The sequence below is a fragment of the Psammomys obesus genome, unplaced genomic scaffold (genome assembly GCF_907164565.1).
Source record: "Psammomys obesus unplaced genomic scaffold, mPsaObe1.curated_primary_1811, whole genome shotgun sequence".
NCBI classification, from domain to species: domain Eukaryota; kingdom Metazoa; phylum Chordata; class Mammalia; order Rodentia; family Muridae; genus Psammomys; species Psammomys obesus.
Genome location: NW_026587215.1, coordinates 1,466,595 through 1,493,025, shown reverse-complemented (window position 1 = coordinate 1,493,025; position 26,431 = coordinate 1,466,595). Strand labels below are relative to the sequence as shown.

Here is a 26,431-nt window from a genome sequence, read left to right as displayed (position 1 = left end):
GAGCCTTTGCACCCCTGTGATGATGTGCCCATTCTCAAGTCTGCTGCAGACCTGAGGCTTGGCGGGTCTTCAGAACTCAGCTCCTGCGCTTGCTGAAGGCCCAAGGACGCTAGCTCTAGTGGTTCAAGGCCCTGTGTGTCTAGCTTTTTTTCAGTTGGTAACACTGCAGGATGCAGGTACCAGGTTTTTCCCTTAGGGAGTTGGGACCACTCTCTAGCATTCCCATAAGCCCTGGAAGTTCTCAGATCCCAGGAAGTTCTCCATTTGTGTTGGAGGAGAACCAAGGAGGTAAAATACTGCAAAATGCAGCCCAGCAGAACAACGTCTGAAGAGAGTGAATGAATGGGGTCAGTTGGTCTTCATCCTGGCTCCTGTGTGTGCAGTGACCTGAGTGGGCGCCAGGTGACAGACACACGCTGCCTGTATTAATTTTGCTCTAATTTTTCTTATTTCTTGCCGTCCACTGGATTTAGGTTTAGTTTGTTCCTGTCTTTTCAAATTCTTTTTAAAATTTATTATTCTGTATAAATTTATTATTTATTTAGTGTTCTGGCTGCTCGTGTGCTAGCAGGCAAGAAGAGGGCACAGATCTCACTATAGATGGTTGTGAGCCACCATGTGGTGCTGGGATTTGAACTCGGGACCTGTGGAAGGGCAGCTGGTGCTCTTAATCCCTGAGCCATCTCTCCAGCCCATTTTTTTTCAAATTCTTGAGCAGTATCATTGTGTCATTTATCAGTGCTCTTTCTGACTTTTTAATGTAGGTACTTAGAACTATAAATTCTCCTCTCTAGACTGCCTTTGCTATGTCCCAAAGGTTCTATTGTGTTGTGGTTTTTTAAATTTCATTTAGTTGCAGATTTTTTTCCTTTTGATTTTTTTATTGACCTATTCATTTTGCAGTAGTGAATGATGTAATCCCTGTGAGTTTCCATGTTAGGTGTCCTCTACTCAGCTCTCTGCTCATGGTACACTAGTGTTCTCTCTCCGACACAGCCTCCGAAGCGCTATGTCCTAGTATGTTTTGATAATAGCTGTCCTCACGGGTAAGAGACTGTGTCTCAGAGTGGTTTTGATCTGCGTTACTGGAGTTGAACACCTGCCAGACCACTTGGCCATTTTTGTGTCTTCCTTTGAGAAATGTCTATTTGGGTCTGTAAAGTGAAGTTCCCAGGGCAGGAAAAAACCATACTTGTGCTGGAGGCTTCATAATACTGTCTTGATTGTATAGTTAGAACGCTGAGATTCAAAGCAAAGTTCTCTTTGAGCTATCTTTTTTCTTTTTCTCTTTTTTGGTTTTCTGAGACAGGGTTTCTCTGTGTAGCCTTGGCTGTCTTAGAACTAGTTCTGTAGACCAGGCTGGCCTTGAACTCAGATTTCTGCCTGCCTCTGCCTCCCAAGTGCTGGGATTAAAGGTGTTTGTCACCACCCGACTCTCTTAAACAAACAAAAAAAAAACAAGACTGGGCTTGGACTTCTGCTTCTCTTGCCTCTGCCTCCCAAGTGCTGTGATTATAGGCATGTATCACCACACTGGTGCTGTTTTGGGCATCCTTTAGTTGCCTTAGCTGCGATTCATGCCCACTGCTGCCTGACCAGATAGCCTGTGACTATCCAAGCCATGACAGAGATTCCTCACCTTGCTGTAACCTGCCTACAGTTTTCCATGCCCATACCTGATGGACTATTTGCTTAATATTTTTTAGATTTAATTTTAATTTTATTCTATGCCTGTGAGCGCTTTGCCTTCCCGTCTGTGCACCACTGTGCATGCAGTGCCCACAGAAGCCAAAGAGGCATCAGGTGCCTTGCAACAGAGATTACAGTTGTGAACCACCATGTGGGTGCTGGGAACGGAACCTGGGTCCTCTGGAAGAGAGCAGCCAGTGTTCTTGAACTGTGAGCCAGCTCTCCAGCCCCATGACTTCCTTTTTAAAAATTACTTTTATTGGGGCTGGAGAGCTGCTCAGAGGTTAAGAGCACCGGCTGCTCTTCCAGAGGTCCTGAGTTCAATTCCCAGCAACCACATGGTGGCTCACAACCACCTATAATAAGATCTGGTGCCCTTTTCTGGCGTGCAGGTATACATGCAGGCAGAACACTGTATACATAATAAATTTTTTAAAATAATTAAAAAAATATTGCTACTGTTGTTTTGCATTTATTTACTTGTTCATGTGTATCCCAGGGATTGAACTCATGTCCTCAGGCTTAGCAGCAAGCACTGTTCACCTGCTGAACCATCTCATACCCCTGACCCCCCCCTCCACCTCCTCCTTCCCCCGTGCTCCCATCTCCCTCCTCACCCTGTCCTCACCCTTTTTGAGAGAAGCTTAGGCTATGTAGTCCAGGCTGGACTGGACCTGGATCTTCTTGCCTCAGCATCCTGAATGCTGGGATTACAAATATATTTCCAGCCACTTCTGACCTTAGTTTTCATTTTTACTTCTTATTTTATTTTATGTGCATTAGTGTAAAGGTGTCAGATCCCTTGTGATTGGCAGTATAGACAGTTGTGAGGTGCCATGTGGGTACTGGGAATTGAACCTGGGTGCTCTGGAAGAACAGACAGTGCTCTTAACCACTGAGCCATCTCTCCAGCCCCCTTAGTTTTCTATTTTGCTTTGGTGTGCTATCTAAGAAACTATTGTCAGGGCAGCTGATTGGCTGTATTGCAAGCTCTGTGAGCAGCAGGAAGAGCCCCTAGCACAGTGTGCCTTCACTGTCCTGCTGCTTGCTCTCTCCAGGTGTGCTGAAATGATCATCAGCATGGACAGCAACCAGATCCACAGCAAGGACCCTCGATACGGAGCCAGCCCGCTCCACTGGGCCAAGAACGCCGAGGTAGGCAGGGTCAAGGGACAAGGCGGGTCCAAAGGAGGCTCGGGGAGGGTGACAGCGGCACCTAGAGACAAGTCTCACGACAGTGCATGGGTGGAGCAGCCAGAAACAGGGGAAGTCCCACCACTGTCCTGCCCCTCACTGGCTTTGGAAGTATTGGGAAGTTAGCAAGGCAGTACAAGGGAATATGTGCCTCACACATAGAAGGTGACAATGGTGACATGATGACCACTGGGCACAGCAGCCCCACAGCCCCTAGCCTGGTGGCCGCCTAGGCCGGGGTCTCTCATGAAGTTCTTCAGTGGCTCTGTCCTCCTGAGAGGATGCCAAGGTCGCCCAGCTTGGCGACACAGGTGCCACCAACACCCCAGCCTGCAAGAGGGCAAGGCCTCTACCTTTGTGGAGCAACGTCCTGTTCAGATGTGTTCCATCTGTATGACAGTGTATCTCACGATGAGACTGAGGTGTTGGGGCTGCCGTGACTGATCCAGGCTTAGGTCCAGGAAGGCTGGTGGGGCTTTGGGCTCAGCACTGTCCTCTGCACTGTCTCCCAGTTCAGAGTGAGCCAGGATACCATGCAGAGGACCCTGGAACACATCGCGTGGACAACCTCAGGGAGTCACCGCTTGTGGGATAGAGCCCAGAGAAGCCTTTGTAGCTCTAGGAAAGGGCCAGAAGCCTCTAGAATCAGTCTTCACCTAATTCTTGCATAGTTCCTGGGGAGCTCATATGTAGGGATTAAGGTGTAAGGGTCATGCCCAGAACTGGGGCCTGCCTCTGGACTTCTCTTTGCTAATGCTGGAAGACTGCTCAGGGAGGGAGCCCCTGCGTGACCATCTGGTCTGTGTCCCCAGATGGCCCGAATGCTGCTGAAGCGGGGCTGTGATGTGGACAGCACAAGCGCCGCAGGAAACACTCCCCTGCACGTGGCAGTGATGCGCAACCGCTTTGACTGTGTCATGGTGCTGCTGACCTACGGGGCCAACGCAGGTGCCCGCGGAGAACATGGGAACACACCGCTGCACCTGGCCATGTCGGTGAGCCTGTGGCCACGGGGCCTCCTCCCCAGCTGTCCTGTGGTAGGGTGGGGGAGGAACAATAGAGCCACCATGCCTCAGCACACTCTCCTTTCCTCTATGGCTACCTCATCAGACAGGCCTCCTCCCTTAGCCCAAAGTACGTGGGGGCAGCCGATGGTTTGTTAGGAGACAGACATCAGCCTTTAAAGCGTCTGTAGTGTGATGGGACAGTAGTCTGAGCTCGTTTAGCCCATGGAGAGGACAGCTCCCTATGCTGTCCTAGTTTCAGATGAGAGTGCAGGATGGGCCCCTGAGACGCTGAGGGAGGCCAGGCCGTCTGTCAGCCGCTTTCAAGGACAGCCTCTTTTGTACTGTGACTGTAGGGGCCACAGTGCCTAAGAGGCTGAAACTGATAAGACTACGGAGGTTGCTCGCGCAGACTGCACCTTTAGAAAAGACTAGTTTAGCGATTCTCTGTTTTTTGTTTTTTTTTTTTTTTTGTTCTGTTCTGTTCTGTTTTAATATATTTGGTCCATTTTTACTTTTGAAAAATAGCCAAGCTAAACATCTAGGCATAGTAGCATACTCCAGGAGTCAAAGGCTAAGGAGTTCAAGACCACCTTCAGCTATAGTGTTCAGACCAGCCTGGGCCTCATGAGACCCTGTCAAAACAAACAAACAAAGGCCTGGTAATGCACACTTGCAATTCAAGACTCAGGCACCATCTGGAGGATCTCCACTCAAGGCCAGCCTGGGCTTCATGGCAAGACTATCTCAAAAGAAAAAACCAGCAACCAAGCACATGAATCAGTAACATTTTTTTTCTGTCTCTGAATGTATGTATGTGTGTGTATGTGTGTGTTTCTCTCTCTGTCTCTCTCTGTGTGTTGTTTTTGATTTTTCAAGACAAGGGTTTCTCTGTGTAGCCGTGGTTATCCTGGAACTTACTCTATAGTCCAGGCTGGTCTTGAACTCACAAAGGTCCTGTGATCTGCCTCCCTGGTGTTATACCCTACTGTCTAGCTATTGTTATGATATAAATAAAAATGCCATATGCAACAGATCTCTGGGAAGAAGAGATTTATTGTGCGGAGCTAGGGTGAGAGAGAGAGAGAGAGAGAGAGAGGGACAGTGGAAGAGTATAGGAGAAGAGAAAGAGGCACATGGTGTTGGCACCAGGAAGGAAACCAAAGCAGAGAGAGAGGAGGTGTCTGTCAGGTTGGTCCTTTTATATCTGGTGCACAGCTGAAATTTTTCTGCCACACACCTGGTGGCAGCATGTGATGACATCATAGGTTGCTAGGCAACCTAGAATCAGGCTGCCTCTATGCTAACAGCTGTCAGCAAACCTTGTATGAAAAGCTTTATTTTCCAAACCAAAGTAAAATGAATGAAAAGAGGTGGCATTACTTTACATGTTGTGAAACTTTTGTGGGTCTTTTTATGCAGAAAATATGTGAATCCTCCTGTCTCCTGGGGCATGTTAAAACACTTAGAGAGCTCTAGAGAGAGCCTGGCCCCTGTGTATGGCTGGAAAGTGCACACCTCTTCAGATTCTTGCCAAGGCGCTTGAGTATGCCAGAACTCGTCATATGGCAGCTTCTGACATGCTGAGTGCACGGACCACTCTGAAGCCATCTCCCTGAACTTAGTCACACCACTGCCTATGACTCATCTTGTACTTTGCAAGGATTCCCTTATGCACTAATGACTTCCTTTGAGTTGATGTTGGAATATACTGGTACAATGAATGTATACCCGAAGTAACCCCATCATAGCATACACAAATAAGGGGAAATTGTGATTTTTTTTTTCCTTGAAAGTTTGAATTTTATCATGGACAAAAATATACTGTTTTTTGCTTTCTTAAAGCAACAGGCTTATTATATTCGTTTTGTTTTGGTTTGTTTGTTTTGTTTTGTTTTGTTTTGTTTTGAGACAAGAGCTTTCTATGTATCCCTGACTGACCTGAAACTTAAACTATGTAGACCAGGCTGGTCTCAAATTCACAGAGGTCCTCCTGCCTTTGCCTCCTGAGTGCTGGAGGCCTGCACCACCATGCCCAGAATTGCATTCATTTTGAGAATTTGTCTCCTTGTTGACTAAGGCTGATTACTCTTAGTTTATTTGGCAGTCCTGCCTACCTTCCAGTAACCAAAGAGGCTAGTTGAGCTGGTAACTCACACAGATGTCTAATTATTATTGATGTATCCAGGGCATTCTTCAGTGAAGCTGGCTGTTTTCTGTTCTTTGCTTTTATTTTGGGAAGGTGATTCTATGAAGAAGAAAAGTCTTTAGGCTGTGAACTTGATTCTAGTGTTGTGGTGAGATCTGAGGCACTGGCAGTTCATCCACCATTGTTTATGAACCATCTTATGTCAGTCAATATGGTTCATAAGGACATGACTTCTTGGCATTCTTGTGAAAACAGCTGTGATCTCACAGACTGTCTGGAATGTTCTCCTAAACTCACAGGGTCCCCAGGTCTCTGAGAACTCTTGAGGTGTTCTTGTTTCCTATGCTGTCACATATGTGCCATTTCCCCAGTTTTTGTTAAGTTACCAGCTATTCTGACAGTGTTTTTAATCACTTCTTCAAGAGAGTTTACTTTTTTTTTTTTTTTTTTTTTTTTTTTTTTTTTTTTTTTTCCCAAAACAAGGTGATGCTTTGTAACCCAGACTGGACTTGAAATAGTGGCAATCCCCTACATAATCCTCACAAGTGCCAGGATTAGGTATGCACTGCCTCATTCAGCTGGTTTGTTTGTTTATTTTTTTTTTTCCAGACAGGGTTTCTCTCTGTAGCTTTGGATGTCCTGGAATCACTTTGTAGACCAGGCTGACCTCTAACTCACAGAGATCCACCTGTCTCTGCCTCCCTGAGTGCTAGGATTACAGGCATATGCCACCACACCCGGCTCAGTTGTTTTATTTTTAAATATACATATGTATTTGGAAGGCACTGTTATATCAATCCCTTAAGTGCATTTGTAAAAGGAAACCCAAAAAAGAAAGACAGGGATGATGAGAACACACATATTTGCTTGTGCATGTAAGTTCAAATGGAACTACTACTCAGAAAAGAATATTCTAAATGCAGCACTTCATTCTCTTGGCAGGAAAACCAGGCTCTTAGAACAGAGCTTAGGTTTCCAGGCAGCCAGTACTTTGGTTTGTGCTTGGGTACCCAAGGTTAGCTGCATGGCATTCTGGGGTGGGAAGCTACTCCCTTGATGGGTGCCACTGGGGAGGATCTATACAAGGCTGCCTGGAGTAGACAGGCAAGATGGCATTCTCAGCTCTCACACATCTTGTACTACTCCTGATGCTAGGAGGCCAAGTGTTGTATTTGGCCTTTCCGTGTCCCTAGGTGCCTTAGTCACTGTTCTATTGCTGTAAAGAGACACCATGACCAAGGTAACTCTTATTAAAGAAAGCATTTAATTAGGAACTTGCGTATGGTTTCAGAGACTTAGACCATTATCACCCTATCAGAGCATGGCAATAGGCCAGTGTGGTGCTGGAGAAACAGCTGAGTGTTACGTCCTGACCTGTAAGCAGAGAGAGACCTGGGCCTGGTGTGAGCTTTTGAAACCTCAAAGCCTACCCCAAGTGACACACTTCTTCCAACAAGGCCACACCTACTCCTACTCCTAATCCTACCAAAGAGTTCTGCTTCCTGGTGACTAAGCATTCAAATATATGAGCCTACGGGGGCCATTCTTGTTCAGACCACCACAGCAGGCCTCCTGGGTTGGCAGTCCAGGTACATTGCTTCCTGTAAGCTGGGTGAATCTTTCTGTGCCAAATCCTGCACAGCTGACCCTTGAAACCTGACAGGGACGGGAATGAAGAAACAGCAGCTACACATACAGAGAAGCTGGGATGGGGTGGGCTGTGCTGGCTCTGGTGAAGCTGAATACTATAAAACTCAGAAATCGTGCTCACATGTTATATGCAGCACAAGAGGAGGGTAGCTAGTCTAAGGGGTCCCTCTGGGGCATGGTCTCAGGTTGCAGTCATATGGGAGGAAGAAGCTGTGGTTGCTAGTTTTTCCACACATTGACAATGTCTGCAAACTAGAGGAAGGCTTTGCCAGCTCCAGGCCTGACTTGGGGAGGCTTTGACAGTCCCGTGGGTCCAAGTCATCCACCTCAGTGTTCTCCAGACACTTCTAGTCTCTTCCTGAGTTCTTATGCCCTTGCTGAGGGATGCTCTGAAGGTCGTTGGTGAAGGCACCAATCTTCACGTAGCGTTCTTGGCATGTCAGGCAACCCCATTGTCTCCTCATGCTTCTAAGAGGCCCCGTGAGCTAGTTAGTGGGTGGGGTCTTGGGCTATTGCTTATTTTTCTCACCTTCCATTCCCAACAGAAAGACAACTTGGAGATGATCAAAGCCCTCATTGTATTTGGGGCAGAAGTGGACACCCCAAATGAGTTTGGGGAGACTCCTGCATTCATAGCCTCCAAGATCAACAAACGTATGTACTCTGCAATGTGGAGCCAGAATTGTAGGGAGGAAGAAAGTTGCAACTGTAGGTATCAGACTGGCCCAGCTGCTCCCTGCTGAGTGGCCGGGAGTACATGTAGCTAGGAGGGAGGGCGCCTTTGGGCGCCTTCTTCCCCAAAGATGGGCTCTGCGCAGTGCCTGCAGGCCCACCACGGCCTGCTGAGCATGGTCCTCCCCTCAGGTGGAGGGTGTTCAGTGTCCCAGTGAGGTGGGGCCAAACCTGTGCTGAGGCAGAGCAAGCATAGGGTCATTGCATGCGCCGTGTATGCCCTTATGTGCTGTGCATGCCTGCATGTGCCCATGCTTCACACATGCTGGGTGCATGCTTAGACCCTGTCCACTGTGCTTGGCTTCAGAGTCACAGGATGTGGCTTCTCCTTCAGAAGCCCAGATCCCCTCTGGAGGAGGGGCTAGCATGGGTGTGGCCTGATTGTTTGACCTCTTCTCCCAGCAGAGAACTCAGTATCACCACCCACTAAAACAATCTAGAAGGGTCTCTTTCCTCCCCTCTCCTTCTCCTTCTAACCACTCCTCCCTGTCCTCTCCCCTTCTCTCTCTCCTCTCTTTCCTCTTCTCTCCTCTCTTCTTCTCTCCCCCTCCTCTCACCTCTTTCCCTATCTTCCCCTCTCCCCCTCCTCCTCTCCTTCCCTCTTCTCCCCTCTCTCCTTCTCTCCCCCTCCTTTCACCTCTTTCCCTATCTTCTCCTCCCCCTCCTCTTCTCCCCTCCATTCTATTCCCCCCTCCCCTCTCTCCTTTCTTCTCCTTCCTCCCCCCCTCCTTCCATCTCCTCTCCTCTCCAGCTGTGCCCAGCCCTGGGTTCAGAGCCAACCCTACAGAGGAGACATGGAGCCCAAGGTGGAAGCAGGCGAAGGTGCTGCTGCTAGTCATGGTGTCCTTTCCCTGATCTCCTTTGCTCAGTGGTATTGGTGCCATAGGATGCCTCATCCCTCTGGACTGAAAGGGACAGTCTTTGTTGTTTTGAGAACTGCTGACCATGGAGTTAAGAGCTTTTCATCACAGCTGGTGTAGAAGGAAAATCAGGCTCCCTACAGTAACTGGGCCTATGACTCCAGCTTCCTCTTGCCCTATCTCACTGTCCTTCCCAGCCCCTTCCCTGATGCCAGGAGGCTGCCTTGATATAGCTGACCAGTCTACATGCCAGTCAGGGTAGTTACCCCATACGGCCAGGCCACCTGCTAGATGAGGACTGTGTGCAAGGAGGGGTCTCACTTGCTTGTTGACTCCATGTCCACCCTCTGCCATCTTTCTTTCCCCAACCCTGACAAGTGATTACCAGGAAGGCGCTCTTGACTCTGCTGAGAACTGTGGGGGCCGACTACCGCCTTTCACTCATCCAGGGGGTCCCCATGGACCAGAGCTCTGCAGCACCTCACCCCGTCTTCCCCCTGGACAGAGCCCAGCCCCCAGCAATCAGCTTAACCAACCTAGGTAGGACACTACTTTCCCTCTCTCCCCAACTGTGGCTGGGCCCTCGGATCCCAGCACTCCCACAGTAGAAGGAGCAGGGCTTCAGGGCTGAAGTAGTTGAAGGGAGGAAAGCCAAGCTTTGTTAGGCATTGTAGGCTATGCACCAAGCGATGCACAGGTCCCAGGTACCTACCAGGTCACTGGGTGAGGTCCCGTGGTCCATCTTCCCTGAGAGAATCCCCTGGACATGGGCTCCCGGTGGTCGTTTGCCATGATAACTCTCAGGTGGGCACTATTACAGCCTCTGGCTCCCTTGGAGAAAAGGGTAAATAGTGAGGGGTGCTGCTTGGTCACCTGGCTTCAGCTCTTACATTGATTGAATCTGTCCAGCATGAGACTTGATCTGCCCCCTGCTGGCTCCTTCGGTTACATACAGACTTTTGAGATGGCCAGTCAGCCAACATTTGCCCCTGTGTGTCACTGATGCCCTTAGAGACAGTCCTGGAGTAGATGGGGACTCTGTTTAGGGCCTTCTGTGCCCTGGCCAACCCAGGGACCTAAGGGTGGTTGGGAGTGAGAGTCCCCAAGCAGGAGCGAGTCTTAACCAGCTAAGCTTCTCTAACTGTGGAGGTACAGCCCCCAAGCTGGCCCCTCCTGCCAAGTCACCGGAGCCAGGCCTAGAGCTCTAGAGGGCAGAGAAGCCAAAATCCCCCAGCCTCCTATCTTTCTCTCCGTTTTACAGGCAGGCACTTAACTCAAACCAGGCTGGATGGTGGGCCTGGGGTGCGGCGGTGAATGGGTAATGCCTGGGCCTAAAGCAGCCGCTGAGCCTGCCTCGCTGCACTGTAGCTCCACTAGTCCCCTGCTCCTGCCTCTTCTCAAGCTGCATACCCGGGCATAGGCCCCTTCCCTACGCCCTGTCCCTGGTGCCATTTGCTGCCTTGCTGGTCAGTTTCCTGCATGTGTCCCTTGCCTGCTCTGTGTCATGTGCTAAGAGAGGCACAGCTGGCACTGCCTGCCATGCTGCGCCTAGTCTCCCTGAACAGTGGCTGTCAAGCCAGTCATGCAGGGGCGGGATGGGGTGCACAGGGGAAGACTGGACTAGATGGAGCAGATGGGCAGACTGAGCCCACAGACATGGAGGAAGTTTCCAGACCTGGGACAAGGACAGGGGTGGTCTGAGGGTAGGCTGGGATGTTTCTCTTCATGCATGTGTGGAGTTTGGCCCTGAGTAGTGTCCTCAGTAATAAAGCCCCTTTGGCTGAAGGACTGTGGTCAATGCATGTGTGGTGGCTGTCAGTAGCTTCAGCTCTGAGAGCACAAGACACACCTGGGAGGTCATGCGGGTTGTAAGAGGGGACCTGTAAATATCTGGGTGCTAGCCGGACAGGTAGGGAGCCCTTCCCAAAGCAGTGGGCTCCCTCCTAATCCCAGCTCACCTTCTCCTAGCAGGCCTATGACATGTAGCTCAGCCTTGTTTTGGAACAGAGAGCCTCTCTTGGGACATGCGGCAGCTAGCAGGGCAGTGATTGTGGGTTCAGCCATGAGGAGGTGCACAACAGGATGGGACGCAGTTCTGTTTACTCCAGAGACCCATGAGGTCTGGGGGAGAGAGCTGCTGACCCCAGAGTGTCCTGCCCTGTCCACAGAGCTTCAGGACCTGATGCCCATCTCCCGGGCCCGGAAGCCACCGTTCATCCTGAGCTCCATGAGGGATGAGAAGCGAAAGTAAGTGGAGAGGGCCAGGCTGGCATGGGAGAGCTCTTCTGGTGCCCTCAGCGGTCTTGTTCCTCATCCCCATGGCTTCCTGGGAGGCTCTGTCCTAGCCCTGCAGTCATAGGAGAGACCAAGTCTTTGGAGCCTGCAGCAGCTCCTTAATGACAGATGACATCCTGTCCAGAGCCCTGCACAGGGCCCTGCAGCTGTTGAGCTTGGGCATATAGTAGCATAGGCCCATTGTCTTTTAACTTTATGGTTAATGGAGAGAAGGTACCCTGAACTCCTTCTGGAGAAAGATCCCTGCACCTGCTTCCCGCTGCTACTGGCTTCCCTACCTGCCTTTCTCCCTGCACACATTCACTGCTTCCCAGATGATGTGTCCTAGGTAGGAAGTAGGCCTGGGAGATGGAGCAGAGTGATAAGAGATTGGAATCCTGTCCCAGTCACCAAATTCTATCAGGAGAAACCCCCGGTCATAGATTTCGTGCTCTGGGACCAACCCATGCCTTCAATGAGAGGAAATGCTGATATGTATGTATTTATAGCTTTGGAAAAGATAGGCAAAGCCAGGCACGGTGGCACACGCCTGTAATCCCAGCACTCGGGGAAGCAGAGACAGGTGGGTCGCTGTGAGTTTGAGGCCAGCCTGGTCTACAAAGTGAGTCCAGGACAGTCAAGGCTACACAGAGAAACCATCTTGAAAAACAGAAAAAGATGGACAAACCTCTTGATCTGTCTCTGCTTTGGGCATAGTGTGACAGCTTGCAGAAAAAGGAAAAATAAAAATAAAAAGAACGGAAGTCAGGAGATACACACATGTGGGTTGAGCTGTGAACCAGAGTTATTGAACTGGGAGATAATTCTCTTCTGGTGCTAGGGGCTAGGACCCACTCCCAGCCTGGTATTAATATTCCTGTCAGGATCTTAACTCCTAGGCCCCACTACCACTGAACACTTCAAGGCTTGCCCTTGAGGCACAGGCACTGATGAGCGCTGGCCAGTGCACCCAGTGGCCATGACAAGGGACTTGCCACCTCCACAGCCTCCCTTTGTTGTCATCTGCTGTTGCCCACTCTTTGTTCCGCTCTTGCTGGAGGCCTTCCTGGGAGGAATAGTCATCTCTCTCAGCAAATGACAGTCTGAGACCCCGGGAGGTGAGGTGACACAGGGTCGGTTAGAGTGAAGGTTCCAGGACTTTCAAGGTTCCCGTCCGCTCAGAGGCATGCACTCACTGCAGGCCTTTGCAGAGAAATCATCCTTCCTGTCAGCAGCCACAGCTTCTGCTCCTGCGGCCTGGAAGCCTGCTCTCCACCCTTCCTTTCCCTTTGCATGTCTGAAACATTCCCTTCTTGCCCTCACCTGGTTCCATACCCAGTAGCAAGTAGGCTCTGCGCATGTGTGTTGCTTTGTTCATGTGTCCCCTGCTGTGCACAAGCGGGGGCGGGGGCTGAGAGATCCATCTCGAGACCCTCTTGGGCCCAGTGCTATCCTCACTGCAGCCATGATCACCTGCTCTGCCTGGATGGAGGGGGCGTGAAAGGCCTGGTCATCATCCAGCTGCTCATTGCCATCGAGAAGGCCTCAGGTGTGGCCACCAAGGACCTCTTCGACTGGGTGGCCGGAACCAGCACAGGGGGCATCCTGGCCCTGGCCATTCTGCACAGTGAGCACAGCCTCGGGGCATGGTGGGGTGGGCCTGACAGGCAGAGAGCAGAGCTAGTTTAGGAGGGCAGGAGGCTGTTAAGTACTGGGGTCTTCATCCACTTCCACACACCCCTGCAAGGAAGTACCATTGGCCCTGCCAGCTGCTGCCAGTGGAAACGCCTTTGGTGGGTGGAATGGGCAGTTCTGGGGTAATGAGTGAGTCTCAGGATGCCAGAGATCTGGCTGCAGGGACAGTCAAGGCCGTGGCTAGGGAGGTGTGCCAGAGCCACGCGGCACACGTGTGTGGCACACATGGCCAAAGTATTTCCCTAGACTCCCAGTCTGTCACCTCCCAGGCCACTGAGCACCTCCTTTCAGGTAGCTTTGCAGAAGTGCAGACACTTGGCTAACGGGAGGCTGCACACAGGGCCAGCATTGCCATTCGGGTCACCTGGCGTCTCCAGAGTGATTGAGCTGCGTGTTGCTGGATGACTGGGCTCAGCTGCATCGCAGTAGGCCTTATCTCTGGTCTCTACCTCCCCACCTGGCATCTCTTGCCTGGCTGTTGGCCACATTCCATGTTTTCTAAAGTACCTGTCAAAATCAGGATCTGGGTGACCCAAAGCCCTGGAAACACCACAGGATGACACCTCCCCCAACCCTGAGGGTAGGCACCATGAGAGTTCATGGGCTCTGGTCTGAGGATGCGGAGCTCAGTCCTAACTTCAGAAAGCTCCTAGTGAGATAGTGGTCCAGGCTACTGGGCTCTGGGATGAGGCCACTGGGTCAGTCTTGGGGCTTTCGAGAATATGGACACAGCTAGCCCAGGGAGCTGTTGGGGCCATTTCCTGTGGGTCTCTGGAAGAGTCTTCTACCCCATTGAGAGCTGCAAAGGGTTGGTCATCATCAGTCGTCCGCTGGCAAATGCTTCACTTGTGTGGATTCCCCCTAGTTCTGTGGGGTAAGCGCACAGGGAGTCTGAGGACCAGAGAGGACCACACTGAACATCAGACCAGAGCGGGCTGGCTTCCAGGAGTCAGCCCAGATCTCCCCTATCTCAGGCCCTAAGTCCCTCCTGGCCTCTGTGAGAGAGCTACCTCAGGAGCTGCTCTGCCCACAGGATATGGGGTCTGCTTCCTGCAGAGCAGGCGGAGGTCCTAGCCTATCTTCAGACTGAAAGAGCTGCGGCAAGGGGCAAGCTGCCCCACACGGGCAAATCCTGCTTCAGCAGGTCCCTTTGCTCATATGCCCTGGGCTCTCAGGAGCTTGTAAGATGGCTGGGCAAATCCTCCCCCAGAGCCTGTCTGGCCTGCAAGCTCAGAGAACAGAGCTGCTCTTCTTTTACTCTGACCAGGGAGGTGGAACCAGCTCTTGCACATTTTTTTGTTGTTGTCTTCAAGGCCCGTTTTAGTAATACAAAATGAGGTAGAGAACCCTGAGAAGAGGGCTTTCTATATGGGTGGGTTTCATAGAAGGGTCTAGAAGTTCGTGTTCATCAGCTCTTTGGCAGATGCACCTCTTCCTCACCCCCCTTGCCCGTGCCTGCCCTCACTTCCTGAAGCTTACAGGTGCTTAGCATGCGGTCTGTCACCCCCAGGGGCCCACACAACACCCTGGGCTCCCTCCAGCTCCTCATCTCTTCTTCCTAGGTAAGTCCATGGCCTATATGCGTGGTGTGTACTTCCGTATGAAGGACGAGGTATTTCGGGGCTCACGGCCCTATGAATCTGGGCCCCTGGAGGAGTTCCTGAAGCGGGAGTTTGGGGAGCACACCAAGATGACAGATGTCAAAAAACCCAAGTAAGCCATGTTCTCTCCTCCTGCTCTGCCCAAATCTAGGGAGCTGGACAGCCACTCATCTGGTGTGATGAGGGCCCTCTCCCGAGAACATGGGGAGAAGAGTGACTGGGAGCACCAGAGCTGGTGACCTGGGGCTTCCTGGAAAGAGTGGGGCCTCCTTTCTCCAAGCCAGCTGGTGGCTTTGGCCTTTCATGGGATAGTGTCACACTTGCCACACTTCAGATGGTGCTTTTCCCTGTTCAGACAGAGGGTCTGTCACATGGCTTCAGCTCTGCCTTCAGCTGAGGTTAATAGACTTGTACTCATGGACACCAGGCTGAGGATCAAGGAAAGTCACATGAGTAAGAAGCCCATGTTTGGGAGGCCAGTCCCTAAGAGAGTCTTGGATGAATCAGAGTGTCCCAGCCTCCAGATGGGGCTGGATAGAGGGATGGGACTCAGAGGAGGGGACATTGTGCTCCGAACCACTAGAGCTGGAGGAGAGAGAAGATTGTAAACTGAGGTCAAGTGTTGATTCTCAGGCTAAGTCCTTTGCACTTGTGACTCCTGGCTCACTCAGTTCATCCAGCCTTGAGCCCGTAGCCTTGTTTGCACCGTGAGAGAGGGATGCATCTGCCGGCCAGGCTGTCAGCTGGACACCTCCAGCCGATGGCTAGCCTTGCCTGCTTCTGCTTTGCAGCCTGGTCTGCTCTCAGCCACGGCCAGAATCAGGCATCTCTGCTGCACCAGGTCTACAGTGCCCTGAAGACATAGTATATTTTCATTTCTTTTACCTTGGAAAGACCTAAGTATGAGAGTGGAGCATTGAAGTCCCCACTATTATTATTTCAGAACCTATGTGGTCTTTTATGTCTCTTAGCGTTTGTTTTCTGCGATTGTGGCCTCTAATATTTGGCACATGAGGACTTAGAATTGTATCCTCACGGTGAATTGTTTCTTTTAATACGTGGTACCTTTTCTTACCGCTTGTATTTAATTCTGGTGTGAAGTTTCCTTTGTCTGATAGAAGGGCAGCCACTCCTGCTAGCCCACATTTCCGTTTTCTTTCCAGTTTCTATCCTTTAATACTCAGTTTTGTGTGTCTTTGCTGGCTAAGTAAAGTCTTTGCTGTTTCTTGGTGATGGCATATAGTTGGTTGTTAGTTTTTGTTGGTTTGTTTGGGTTGTTTTTTTGTGTTTTTGTTTTGTTTTTGGTTTTTGAGTCAGGGTTTCTCTGTGTAGCCTTGGCTGTCCTGGAACTCACCCTGGAGACCAGGCTGGCCTCAAACTCAAAGAGATCTGCCTGCCTCTGCCTCCCTGAGTGCTGGGATTACAGGTGTGCACCACAGCACCCGGACACAATTCTTTATTTGAAAGACCCTATTGAATCTACTGGAAAGAGAACTCTTGGACCTAATAAACATAATAAAGTTGTAGGATGCAAAATCAATTTTTAAAAAGTAGCCTTTGTGTATACCAACAGGATACTCTCAGAGAAGGAAATTAGGAAAAATATTCCATTTGGAATAACTTCAAAAAAATTAAGTATTTAGGAGTGTATTTAATCAAAGTGAAAGATCTCTACAATGAAAACAAGATACTGAAAAAGTAAATCACAGAAAATTCTAGATAGTAGAAAGATAGTCCATGCTCTTGGATTTGGAGAATTAATTTGTGAAATGTCCATACTACTATACTTAACTTACAAACTTAATGTAATACCTGTCAAAATTCAAAATCATATTTTATAGGTTTAGGAAAAAACATTGTGAAAAATTGTGTGAAATCACAAAAGACCACAAATAGCCAAAGCAGGTGTATGGAATAAGAACACTGCTAGAGTTTGTACAATACCTCAACTTACACTTTAGAGCCATAGTAATAAAGACAGCCTAGTGTTGGTATAAAAATAGACAGGAAGACAGTGAAACAGAATAGAGGACCCAGAAACAGAACAGCAAGATGTTTACTTTTTCACAGGGGTGGCAAAACAGACATTGGAAAAAGACAGCCTGTCAACAGACGGCGCTGAAACTGGAATCCACCCACAGAAACATGAAATTAGATTCTTAACTTTCACCTTGTACAAGACTCCATTCAAAGTGGGCTAAATACCTTAACTTAAAACTTGAAATGCTGAGTCTTCTAGCAGAAAACATAGAAGTTACCTGCCAAGATACTGGGGTGGTCAAGAACTTCCTGAATAGAACGCCAACAGCACAGGAACCAACCCCAAGGTCAACAGATGGGATGACACAGCGAAGGACACCGTGAGGAGAGCAGCCAGTCCACAGGATGGAAGAAAACCTCACCACCGTCTCTGCTTCTCTTCTGTTTTGCGAGGAGACACCATGACCAAGGCAACTTGAAAAAGAAAGCATTTATCAATCAGTCAATCAATCGGTTAATTAATTGGGCTTGCTTACAGTTTGAGAGGGTGCAGTCCATGGCCATCATGGCAGAAGCGTGGCAGCAGGCAAGCACAGTGCTAGAGCCAGTAGCTGAGAGCTCACATCTTGATCAACAGGCAGAAAGAGCGAGAAACTGGGCCTGGCATGGCCTTTTGAAGCCTCAAAGCCCACCCCCACTGGCAGAGCTCCTCCAACAAGACCGTCCCTCCTAATCCTTCCTAAATAGTTCACCAACTACACCAGCCAGAAACCAAACATTTAAATATAGGAGCCTGTGGCGGCCACTCTCCTTCAAAGCAGCACAGCTTATGGGCAGGCCCTTCTTTCCTGGAGCAGTCGTTTGTTATTAATGTATGTGTGGGGGGGTGGGCACTTGTTATGGCACATTTCTGTATGCCAGAGGACAGCTTTATAGAGCCACTCTTTCCTCCTGCCTTGGTGTGGATTCCAGGGACTGAACTCAGGATGCCAGGCTTATAGGGCAAGTGCCTCTGCCTGCTGCCCTCTCACCAGCCCCTCAGTTAGGTTTCTGATGCATAGTATTAAGTTCATTTTAACCAACTAACCTGCTAAGTCTGGTTTAGTTGGTTGGTTTGACCTGCAGATCTCCTATGGTTAACCTGTACTATCTAGGCATCTCTGACAGCCTCATTCACACTTCAGCCGCTGGTAGATTTGGGGTAACACTGTTTTGTCTGGTTCATTCTCTCTCTCCCCCTCCCTCCCTTCCTCTCTCCCTTCCTTCCTTCCTTGCTGTTTTTGGTGTCATATTCCACTCTTCCCACATAGTTTGAAAACTTGACTTTAGAGTTTAAGTCTCCTCCAGTTCTGTAAATCTATGGGCTCCTTCCCATGTGTTTCTACTGAGTGTTTAATTAACTTAAGAGGCCTAGCTTGGCTGTGAGGCTTGCACTGTGAGCAAGCAGTGTCCAGCACCTCAGGTCCTTGTGCTCCCTTATCCTGTTGACAACTGGTTTTCTCAGTTGCTTTGTTTATCTCGGGGCATCATCTCACATAGCCTAGACTGGCCTTGTGCTTGATAGATAGCTGAGGATAACTTTGGACTCCTGGCCCTGTCTCCACTGCTGAGATTACAGGCCTGTGGAAGTGTAAAATTTTAAGGTGGTGAGGGGAGTTGAACCTAGATCTTCGTGCACACTAGACAGGCATTCTACCAACTGAATACATGCCCGCTACTTTTCTGTGTTTTAAAGCTGTCTTTTCAAGAAAAACCCACAGGACTAAAATCTCTCTCTTTTTTTTTTTTAATTTATTGGTTGGTTGGTTAGTTGGTTTTCTGTGTAGCTCTGGCTGTTCTGGACTTACTCTGTAGACCAAGCTGCCCGCAGACTCAGAGATCCACCTGTCTCCACACACCAAGTATTGGGATTACAGGCGTGTGCCACCACTGCCAGGCAGGACGAGTATTTCTAAAAGTTTGGAAATACCTGGAGTGACAAAGCATGTTTAAAAACTGCAGCTTGGGAAGGCCTGAGTTTAGTGTTTGCCCATCTCATGCCTTGAAGATTCCCACTGTGGTCCATTTGAGGTACCAACAGTTTAACCACCTTGCAAGATTTGGGAGTTTGGTTTTCATAATGAAGACGTGCTTTGTTATTTTAGTATTGGGTGCTTATGCACTGATGAGTGGGCGTGTGCACATGAGTGCTGGTGTGCGATGAGGCCAGAGCAGTGACATCTCCTGGAGCTGGAGGAAGGCAGTTGTGAGCCACCGGAACGAGTGCAGGGAACCCCAGCCAGGTCCTCTACAGGAACAGCAAATGCACCCACCCTCTAGCTGTGTCTCTAGCCCTAGTTGGAAGCAGTGCGTATAGTTCATCGTGAGCAGACTAACCATCCCACCACTCTGCGTGAGCAGGTGTGTGCATGTGTCTGTGAATGCATGTGCACAAACACATGTATGTATACATGAGTCTGTGTATACGTGCATGTATATGTGTGTGCCTGTGTGTACATGTGTGAACCAGTTCCTTGCATCACATTCTTTTTTTCCTCTCAGACTCCCATCCCTGATCATTTCTTCTGCCTGAAGGGATGGTAAATCCCCCACCAGCAAAGTTTAGAAGTAAGTTTGCTTCACATGTGATACCATTGGCTGCCTGGCAGCTTGTTGTCAGACTCAGGATTCCAGGCTGTGCTCCTAGGTGGTCGCTCTCTTCTGCCTAGACTCTGCCAGCTGCTGTCTGTTTGCTGCTGCTGCTCAGCGTCCATCATGTGCACACGGCGATTCTTCTGAAGTGCCTGTGTGGGCTCTGCGGTATGCATGCTGCCGTCTTCCTTTGGTTCTGGAATCCTGAGTCATCTCTTTGACTTTTGTTTCTGCTAGTCCATTCCGCACCCCATATATGTGTTTCTTCTGTAAATTAAATTAAGCAATATTAAACCCATACCTACTTCCTCCAGATCTTGCTTGTTTTTTTGTTTTGTTTTTTGCTTTTTAACATTTAGCTGAGCATAGTGGCACGTTCCTTTAATTCCAGCACTTGGGAGGCAGAGGCTGGTGGATCTCTGGGAATTCAAGTCTAGCCTGGTCTAAAAGTGAGTTTCAGAATGGCTAGGGCTGTTGCACAGAGAAACTCTGCTTGAAAAACAAAAACACACACACACAAAAAAATTACCGTTTATTTTTTTGAGAGGGAGAGAATATGTAGGGGTCAGGGAACAACTTTTAGGGTTTATTTCTCATCTTCCATGACGTCGGTTCTGAGGATTGACCGCAGCTCATCAGGGCTCGCAGCAGACACCTTTACCTGCTGAGCCAGCTAGGCAGCCAGCCCGATCTCAAATTCTCTGCCTTTTTTTTTTTTTTTCTGTTTTCTTTTTTTTTTTTGTTTTGTTTTGTTGTTTGTTTTCAAGATAGGCTCACACTGTGTAGCCCTAGCTGTCCTGGAACTCACTCTGTAGACCAGGCTGGCCCTGACCTCACCTGCCTCTGCCTCCCAAGTGCCAGGATTAGGGTGTGTACCACTATGCCCGGCTTTCTACCATCTGATATCTTTGTGTGTTGCAATCAGAATAATTCCTTACCTGTTTTCCAGTCCACTAATTTTTTCTGTTGCTTTGTTATTTAAACTATTAATTTTTTAAATGTTCGTGTATGTGTACATGTCGCTGTATATACCCCCACCCCAAAGCACTCTTTGGTCTTGGAAGTTATTACTAGAGCCTCCTGTCCTCCGGCTACAGTCACCGTCCAGTGGTAGAGTGCTTGCTTAGTATGATCTTTGCATTGCAGAACAACAAAGAGGCTAAGAAGCCTGTTGTCTGACTGTTCTGTGCGCAGCAGTGTGTGATCTGTGCGGTCTGTGCAGTGTTTTGCTGTCTCTCTACCCTGTCCTGACTCGGAGGGTGACCTCTGTTGCCGTGTTGTTCAAAGTCCTAGGGATCACTAAACCCTCACACGTGCTCTACCACTGAGCTCCTTCCCAGCCTTCATGCTGGCCCTCCTGTGTGCCCCTCCCTATTTATATGTTTCTTGTATGTGCCGCTTGTCGTCGTGGAAATCAGAGTCTTCGACACTCAGAATGGTGCCCTTCCTGCGGAGACTTTGTACTGTCTCTTGGGTGTGCAGGCTGCCACCATCTCCACCACTCTCACTAGATACTTGCCATGAAAACTTCAGGACTTTCTCCAGATGACGAGAACATAAATTAGAAGTTCACAGGCAGGCCAGCTAGTAGGGCTACAGATTTTCAGGACTGTTTTTCCCTCCTTACTCCATTCCAAGGCTCTTTTCCCTGTAACCTCCAGGGACGAGTAAGGTGCATGTCAGGGCTGGAAAGACGGCTCTGGAGTGAAGAGCATCTGCTGGCATTGTGGAGGACTCAGATTTGAGTCCCTGAATACACACGGCAGCCCACAGCCACTGGTAACTGCAGGCCCAGGGATCGGATCCCCTCTTCTGTTCTCTGCAAACACTGCCACATGTGGTGCCCAGGCAGACCCAGGAGAGCACCTGTACACACTAAAAAATTTAAATCGTAGTAAGTTTTTAAACAAATGGGGATGTTGGTGTCTGGCTTTTTATCCCGGGGGTGTAACCCTTTGGAGTCCCAACCTGATATGGAGTTTCCCTTTAGACTCTCATCTTTGTTGGTCTTTGACCCTTCCTGTTTATTCTATCTTGGCAGGTGTCCTATCCTCTTAAACAATATTTATTTTGTCATTGTGTATGTGAATGTGTGTCATGTATGGGGGGGGGGCTCTCAGAGGCCAGAGGAAGTCATGGATTCTCCCACCCTGGAGTTACAGACGACTATGAGGTACCTGACATGATGCTGGGAGCCAAACTTGTAAAAGCAGGAAGCACTCTTAGCCACTGAGCCATCTTTTCAGCTCCTCTTAGGCTTTTAAGATTAAAACCAGGGGCTGGCGGGGTGACTCAGTGGTGAGGAACACTGACTGTTCTTCCAGAGGACCCAGGATCGATTCTCAGCATTCACTGACACGTGCTGCTGTTCCAGTTAGAGCCACCCTTTAACTAACCACAGATACACAGGATGGCTAGCTATGTGCTGAGCTCCTGCGGAATAACCTTCCTCTCCAGAGTGGACGCTGGAGCTCACAGAGCCAGGTTTGTGCAAGATCTTAGCACACTCTGGTGTTCCATGCCCAGGCTCCTGTGTCGAAGGATTAGGAGGAACCTTCTTTTTGTTGTTATTTCATGTGTATGAGAGCTTTTTCCGCATGTATGTCTGTGCACTGCATACACAGCTGGTGCCTGCAGAGGCCAGAAGAGGGCATCCGGTCCCCTGGGACTAGAGTTACAGATGGTTGTGAGCCATTAGGTAGGTTCTGGGAATTAAACTCAGGTTCTCAGAGAAAGCAAAATACTCTTAACTGCTGAGCTGTCACTCCAGCCCTGAGGGGGGGAGGAGGGGCATGGTTATTTATTTATTTATGGTTTTTCGAGACAGGGTTTCTCTGTGTAGCCTTGGCTGTCCTGGACTCACTTGTAGACCAGGCTGGCCTCGAACTCACAGAGTGCTGGGATTACAGGTATGCACCACTGTGTTTGGCAGGGGACACGTATTTTTAATGGGCTCTTGAAAGGGTAGAAAGAAGACATAAAAGGAAGGTGTCAAAGGTCACAGTAGGAAGCACCCATCACCCTGCCCCAGTGTCCTGGAGCTGCCATCTGCTCGCTGCTCCCAGGGGCCTTTCAGGTTAACTCACCCAGGTGAGCAGTCACATCTGTTTTGTTTTTAAATAGCACAGCACTGCCCCAGCCTTACTTTTCCTTCTAAACCCTGCATCATGGCGCTCCTGCCCCCCCGGTAAGCGCCAGCTTGGTTTTTCTTCCCTGACAGGGGACCCTCAGAGTCAGGCGCCACGGCTTTATGGCAGCAGCCTTGCTGACAGACAGTGATGTCTCCAGTCATCTATTTTTTCTAATAATGGATGCTGCCATGGGTGGCTTGTGCAGCCTGTCTCCTGCCCTGGCAACCCCCTGGGCTGAATTCCAGAATGCGGTTATAGGATAAAAGAAAAAGTCAGTAGATAGGGCAAGGTGGGCCAAGTTCCCCTTGCGGAGCTGCCCAGGTCTACAGATGTCTCTGTGAGGCCAGCCAGGGAGAAGGGCACTCAGAACAGGCCCAGGGCCTGAGCCTGATGAGGAGATGAGGGGTGGCTGGGCCAGCTCTGCTCCCTTGCTGCCTACAGGGTGATGCTGACAGGGACACTGTCTGACCGGCAGCCAGCGGAGCTCCACTTGTTCCGGAACTATGATGCTCCAGAGGCCATTCGGGAACCTCGCTTCAACCAAAACATCAACCTGAAGCCGCCAACTCAGCCTGCAGGTCAGAGTGTGTGTGATGTGCCGGTGGAAAGGCTAGCTGAAGCTGGTAGGGGTGGAGACTCCCAGAAGGGCACTGGGCACCCCTCCCCACGACATCACTGCTCTGCCTGGTCTCGAACTAATGATACGTGTTGCTGGCGCCTGTGAGGCCTCAGAGAATTCAAGAGGCCCCTGGCAGGCCACAGTGACACACAGCCTTTCACCAGATGGCAAGACCCGGCAGCAAGGCCTTGTGGGTCCTGATTGTAGAGACTGCCTAGTTCCCCTTCTTCCTGTCCTCCCTATGCACCCTGAGATCTGGAGGGACAGGCCTTATGTCATTGAACCACCCTCCTTCCCCTCTCCTAGACCAGCTGGTATGGCGGGCAGCCCGGAGCAGTGGGGCAGCCCCAACCTACTTCCGGCCCAATGGACGCTTCTTGGATGGCGGGCTGCTGGCCAACAACCCCACCCTGGATGCCATGACTGAGATCCACGAGTACAACCAGGACTTGATCCGAAAGGTGAGAGCCCTCTGGGGTCTCGGTTTGGACACGGCCACACGCCGCCATGAGAGCAGACGGCTCTGGCGCACACTCTCACCTGTTCTGCACTCAGCAGCAGTCAGAGCCCCCTCGGGGTCTATCTGATGGGCAGGGTCTGCTGGGAGACTTCCGGGACAGAGACGACCATGCTCAGTGGCCAGCACCCACTGCACAGGCTGTGGACCTGTCGGTACCCAGCCGGGACACGCCCTTGAGAGTGTACATCCTGCTTGGAGACTCCATAAACGGAACACTCTCCTGTGCCTGTCAGTTCTGGGAGAGCAGGCTGCAGAGGCAGGACTGAGGTCTGGAGAAGGGCTCCTGAGCTCGCAACTATCCTGAGGCCTCGGGGCAGGGGCAGTGCAGAGGCAGTGACCCACAGACAGGCAGGAGCCCTCACTCAAGTTGTTACCAAAGGGTGACAAGGCTCGTGTGCCAGGGAAGGTGGAACACTAGTGGCAGTGCCTGTCTGGGTGCCCCGGGGACTCTGGGTGCTGTTGCCTTTGCAGTGCTTGGGAGATTGCACCGCTGGCTCCCACAGGCGTGGAAGTCCCATGTGCTTAGTGCTCAGCCTTGGGGCACCAAGATGCATCCCTGGCAGGTAGGCTGGGCAGCCTAAAGGGGTTCAACCACGCTTAGACATGTCCAGTCTAAGTCAGTTAGTCAAAGATGAGGAATTGGGGTCCCCAAGTGAGAGGGAACACCATCAAGGTCCCCCAGCAAATTGGTAGCAGAGCAAGCAAGTGAAAGTGCTTGTCAGCTCAGTACCTGCTCTCTGCCACGTGGCCCAGCAGGCCCTCTTCTGTCCTGAGAGGTGGCTGTGATGCCTACACCAGCCCTCCCAGGAAGCATCTGTGGGTTCTGGCCAGGATTCGGTTCCGGGTGTGCTCCTGCGCCAAGCCCTTGTCTCTGCCCCTCAGCCCTGCACCCAGCCTTGGCCTCTCTCTGACCCCATCCCTACCCGTGGAAAGGCCTCTCTGACTACCCTTGTTCTGCTCACCACAGGGCCAAGGCAACAAGGTGAAGAAACTCTCCATAGTCGTTTCTCTGGGAACAGGAAGGTCTCCTCAAGTGCCTGTAACCTGTGTGGATGTCTTCCGTCCCAGCAACCCTTGGGAACTGGCCAAGACTGTTTTTGGAGCCAAGGAACTGGGCAAGATGGTGGTGGACTGTGTGAGTTGGTACCCTTCCTCAGGACCTCCTCCCTCAGGGCCTCCACACACTGCCCTGTCCAGCCTCGGCAGCCAGCTCTGGGAGGCAGTCCAGACTCAGTCTCCAGGCTGACCAGGCCCCACAGTGGAACCACAGTGGGGGTTTCATGTGTTCTTTAGACCCTTTCTACAAACAAAACCATATGGAAGGTTAGAATGCAAATGGACAAGATAGGGAGGGAGTGGGAGGGCCTTTGTCACAGCCCTCACTGCTCCTCCGTGGTCCTGAATGGACCCTGCACAGCTGGGCCAGTCACTGAGGCCCAGAGAGGTGGACTTAGCACAGAGTCCCTCGCTAAGGAATGGCTAGACCCCAGGATCTCAGAGGGTAGGGGAGGGCACTGTGGCCTGGGCTTACAGAGACTGCTTCCTGCCAGTGCACAGACCCAGACGGGCGGGCTGTGGACCGTGCCCGGGCCTGGTGTGAGATGGTCGGCATCCAGTACTTCAGGTAAGGTTCAGGCGTGGCCTGACTACACCCAGCAAGACCCACCAACCTGCATCTCACCAACGGAGGTCCTTGCCTGCCCCACCATGACCTGATGAACAGTCATGGACACGTACCTGCCAGCCCTTGCTGGCGTGTTTCCCAGCTTGAGGGTGGTGCTCTGTTCCCCAGGCCCTCCCCCTGCTCAAGCGCTGCTCCCTACCCAGGCTGTGCATTCTGAGTGACGCTCTCCTTTGTCCCGGCAGACTGAACCCCCAGCTGGGCACAGACATCATGCTGGACGAGGTCAGCGATGCAGTGCTGGTCAACGCCCTCTGGGAGACGGAGGTCTACATCTACGAGCATCGGGAGGAGTTCCAGAAGCTCGTCCAGCTGCTGCTGGCGCCCTGAGCCCCCAGGCCCCGCTGGCAGGGGCGGGCCAGGCTACCTGGCACAGTGAGGGCCGAGCTGGCAGCTCCATGCCCATCTTGGGACTGGGGCTCAGAGCCCAGACAGGGTCCCCACAGGCACCTCTCATGACCCAGTTGCACTTGGCCACTCCGGGCTGAAGGCCAGAGTCCCCCTCAGCCCCTTTCCCGACTGAAGGACGGCTGACTCCATCAACTGCCCCACATATCAGTGAGATCAACACTAAGGTGGCCAGGGTGTCTGGAGGAGTCTCCTGGGCTCCCTGGCCACTGCAGCCCACCCCTGCTCCCCACTTCCTGAAGTCGGGGACTGAAGAAATGGGGTTCCACCCCTTTTGGTGGAAATCCAGAAATGGGGAAATCCAGCCCCACTCGACTTTGTCCCTCCGCACCTGCTGGCCTCCCCACCCCTGCAGCCACTCCACAAGGAGCCCTCCCAGCTTCCAAAGGTCACGCCTGGGCACGAACTCTTCTCTGCAGGGGGAGTGGAGGGGGTCAGGGCCACCTCAACTGTGAAATAAAAGGTTTAGACTCAAGTTGCCCTGTGCAGTGTGTGCCGTGGCAGGAATGTGCTCTGTCCCCAACCCTGCTCCCTCAGATGTGACCAGGGCAACCCGTCCTCCGTCCATGATGTAACAGGCCAATAGGAGAGCTAGCGCCAGGCCCACCTGCCC

General features: G+C 50.9%; 1 protein-coding gene across 5 annotated transcripts in view; it reads left to right on the top strand.

The window, feature by feature from the left end:
- Positions 1-26,293, top strand: part of Pla2g6 (phospholipase A2 group VI) — a 42,242-nt gene extending 15,949 nt beyond the window's left edge. For 4 of the 5 annotated variants that reach the window (XM_055603038.1, XM_055603037.1, XM_055603039.1 and 1 more), the window contains exons 6-17: positions 2,748-2,844; positions 3,696-3,878; positions 8,232-8,340; positions 9,657-9,818; positions 11,447-11,525; positions 13,016-13,179; positions 14,810-14,960; positions 23,032-23,168; positions 23,516-23,670; positions 24,697-24,864; positions 25,280-25,353; positions 25,596-26,293. In XM_055603038.1, coding sequence (XP_055459013.1) covers positions 2,748-2,844; positions 3,696-3,878; positions 8,232-8,340; positions 9,657-9,818; positions 11,447-11,525; positions 13,016-13,179; positions 14,810-14,960; positions 23,032-23,168; positions 23,516-23,670; positions 24,697-24,864; positions 25,280-25,353; positions 25,596-25,740 — 1,624 coding nt within the window. In that variant the 3' untranslated portion in view covers positions 25,741-26,293. The remainder of the gene's footprint in view (positions 1-2,747; positions 2,845-3,695; positions 3,879-8,231; positions 8,341-9,656; positions 9,819-11,446; positions 11,526-13,015; positions 13,180-14,809; positions 14,961-23,031; positions 23,169-23,515; positions 23,671-24,696; positions 24,865-25,279; positions 25,354-25,595) is intronic. The other variant, XM_055603041.1, reaches the window with a different exon arrangement.
- Positions 26,294-26,431: the final 138 nt, after the last annotated feature.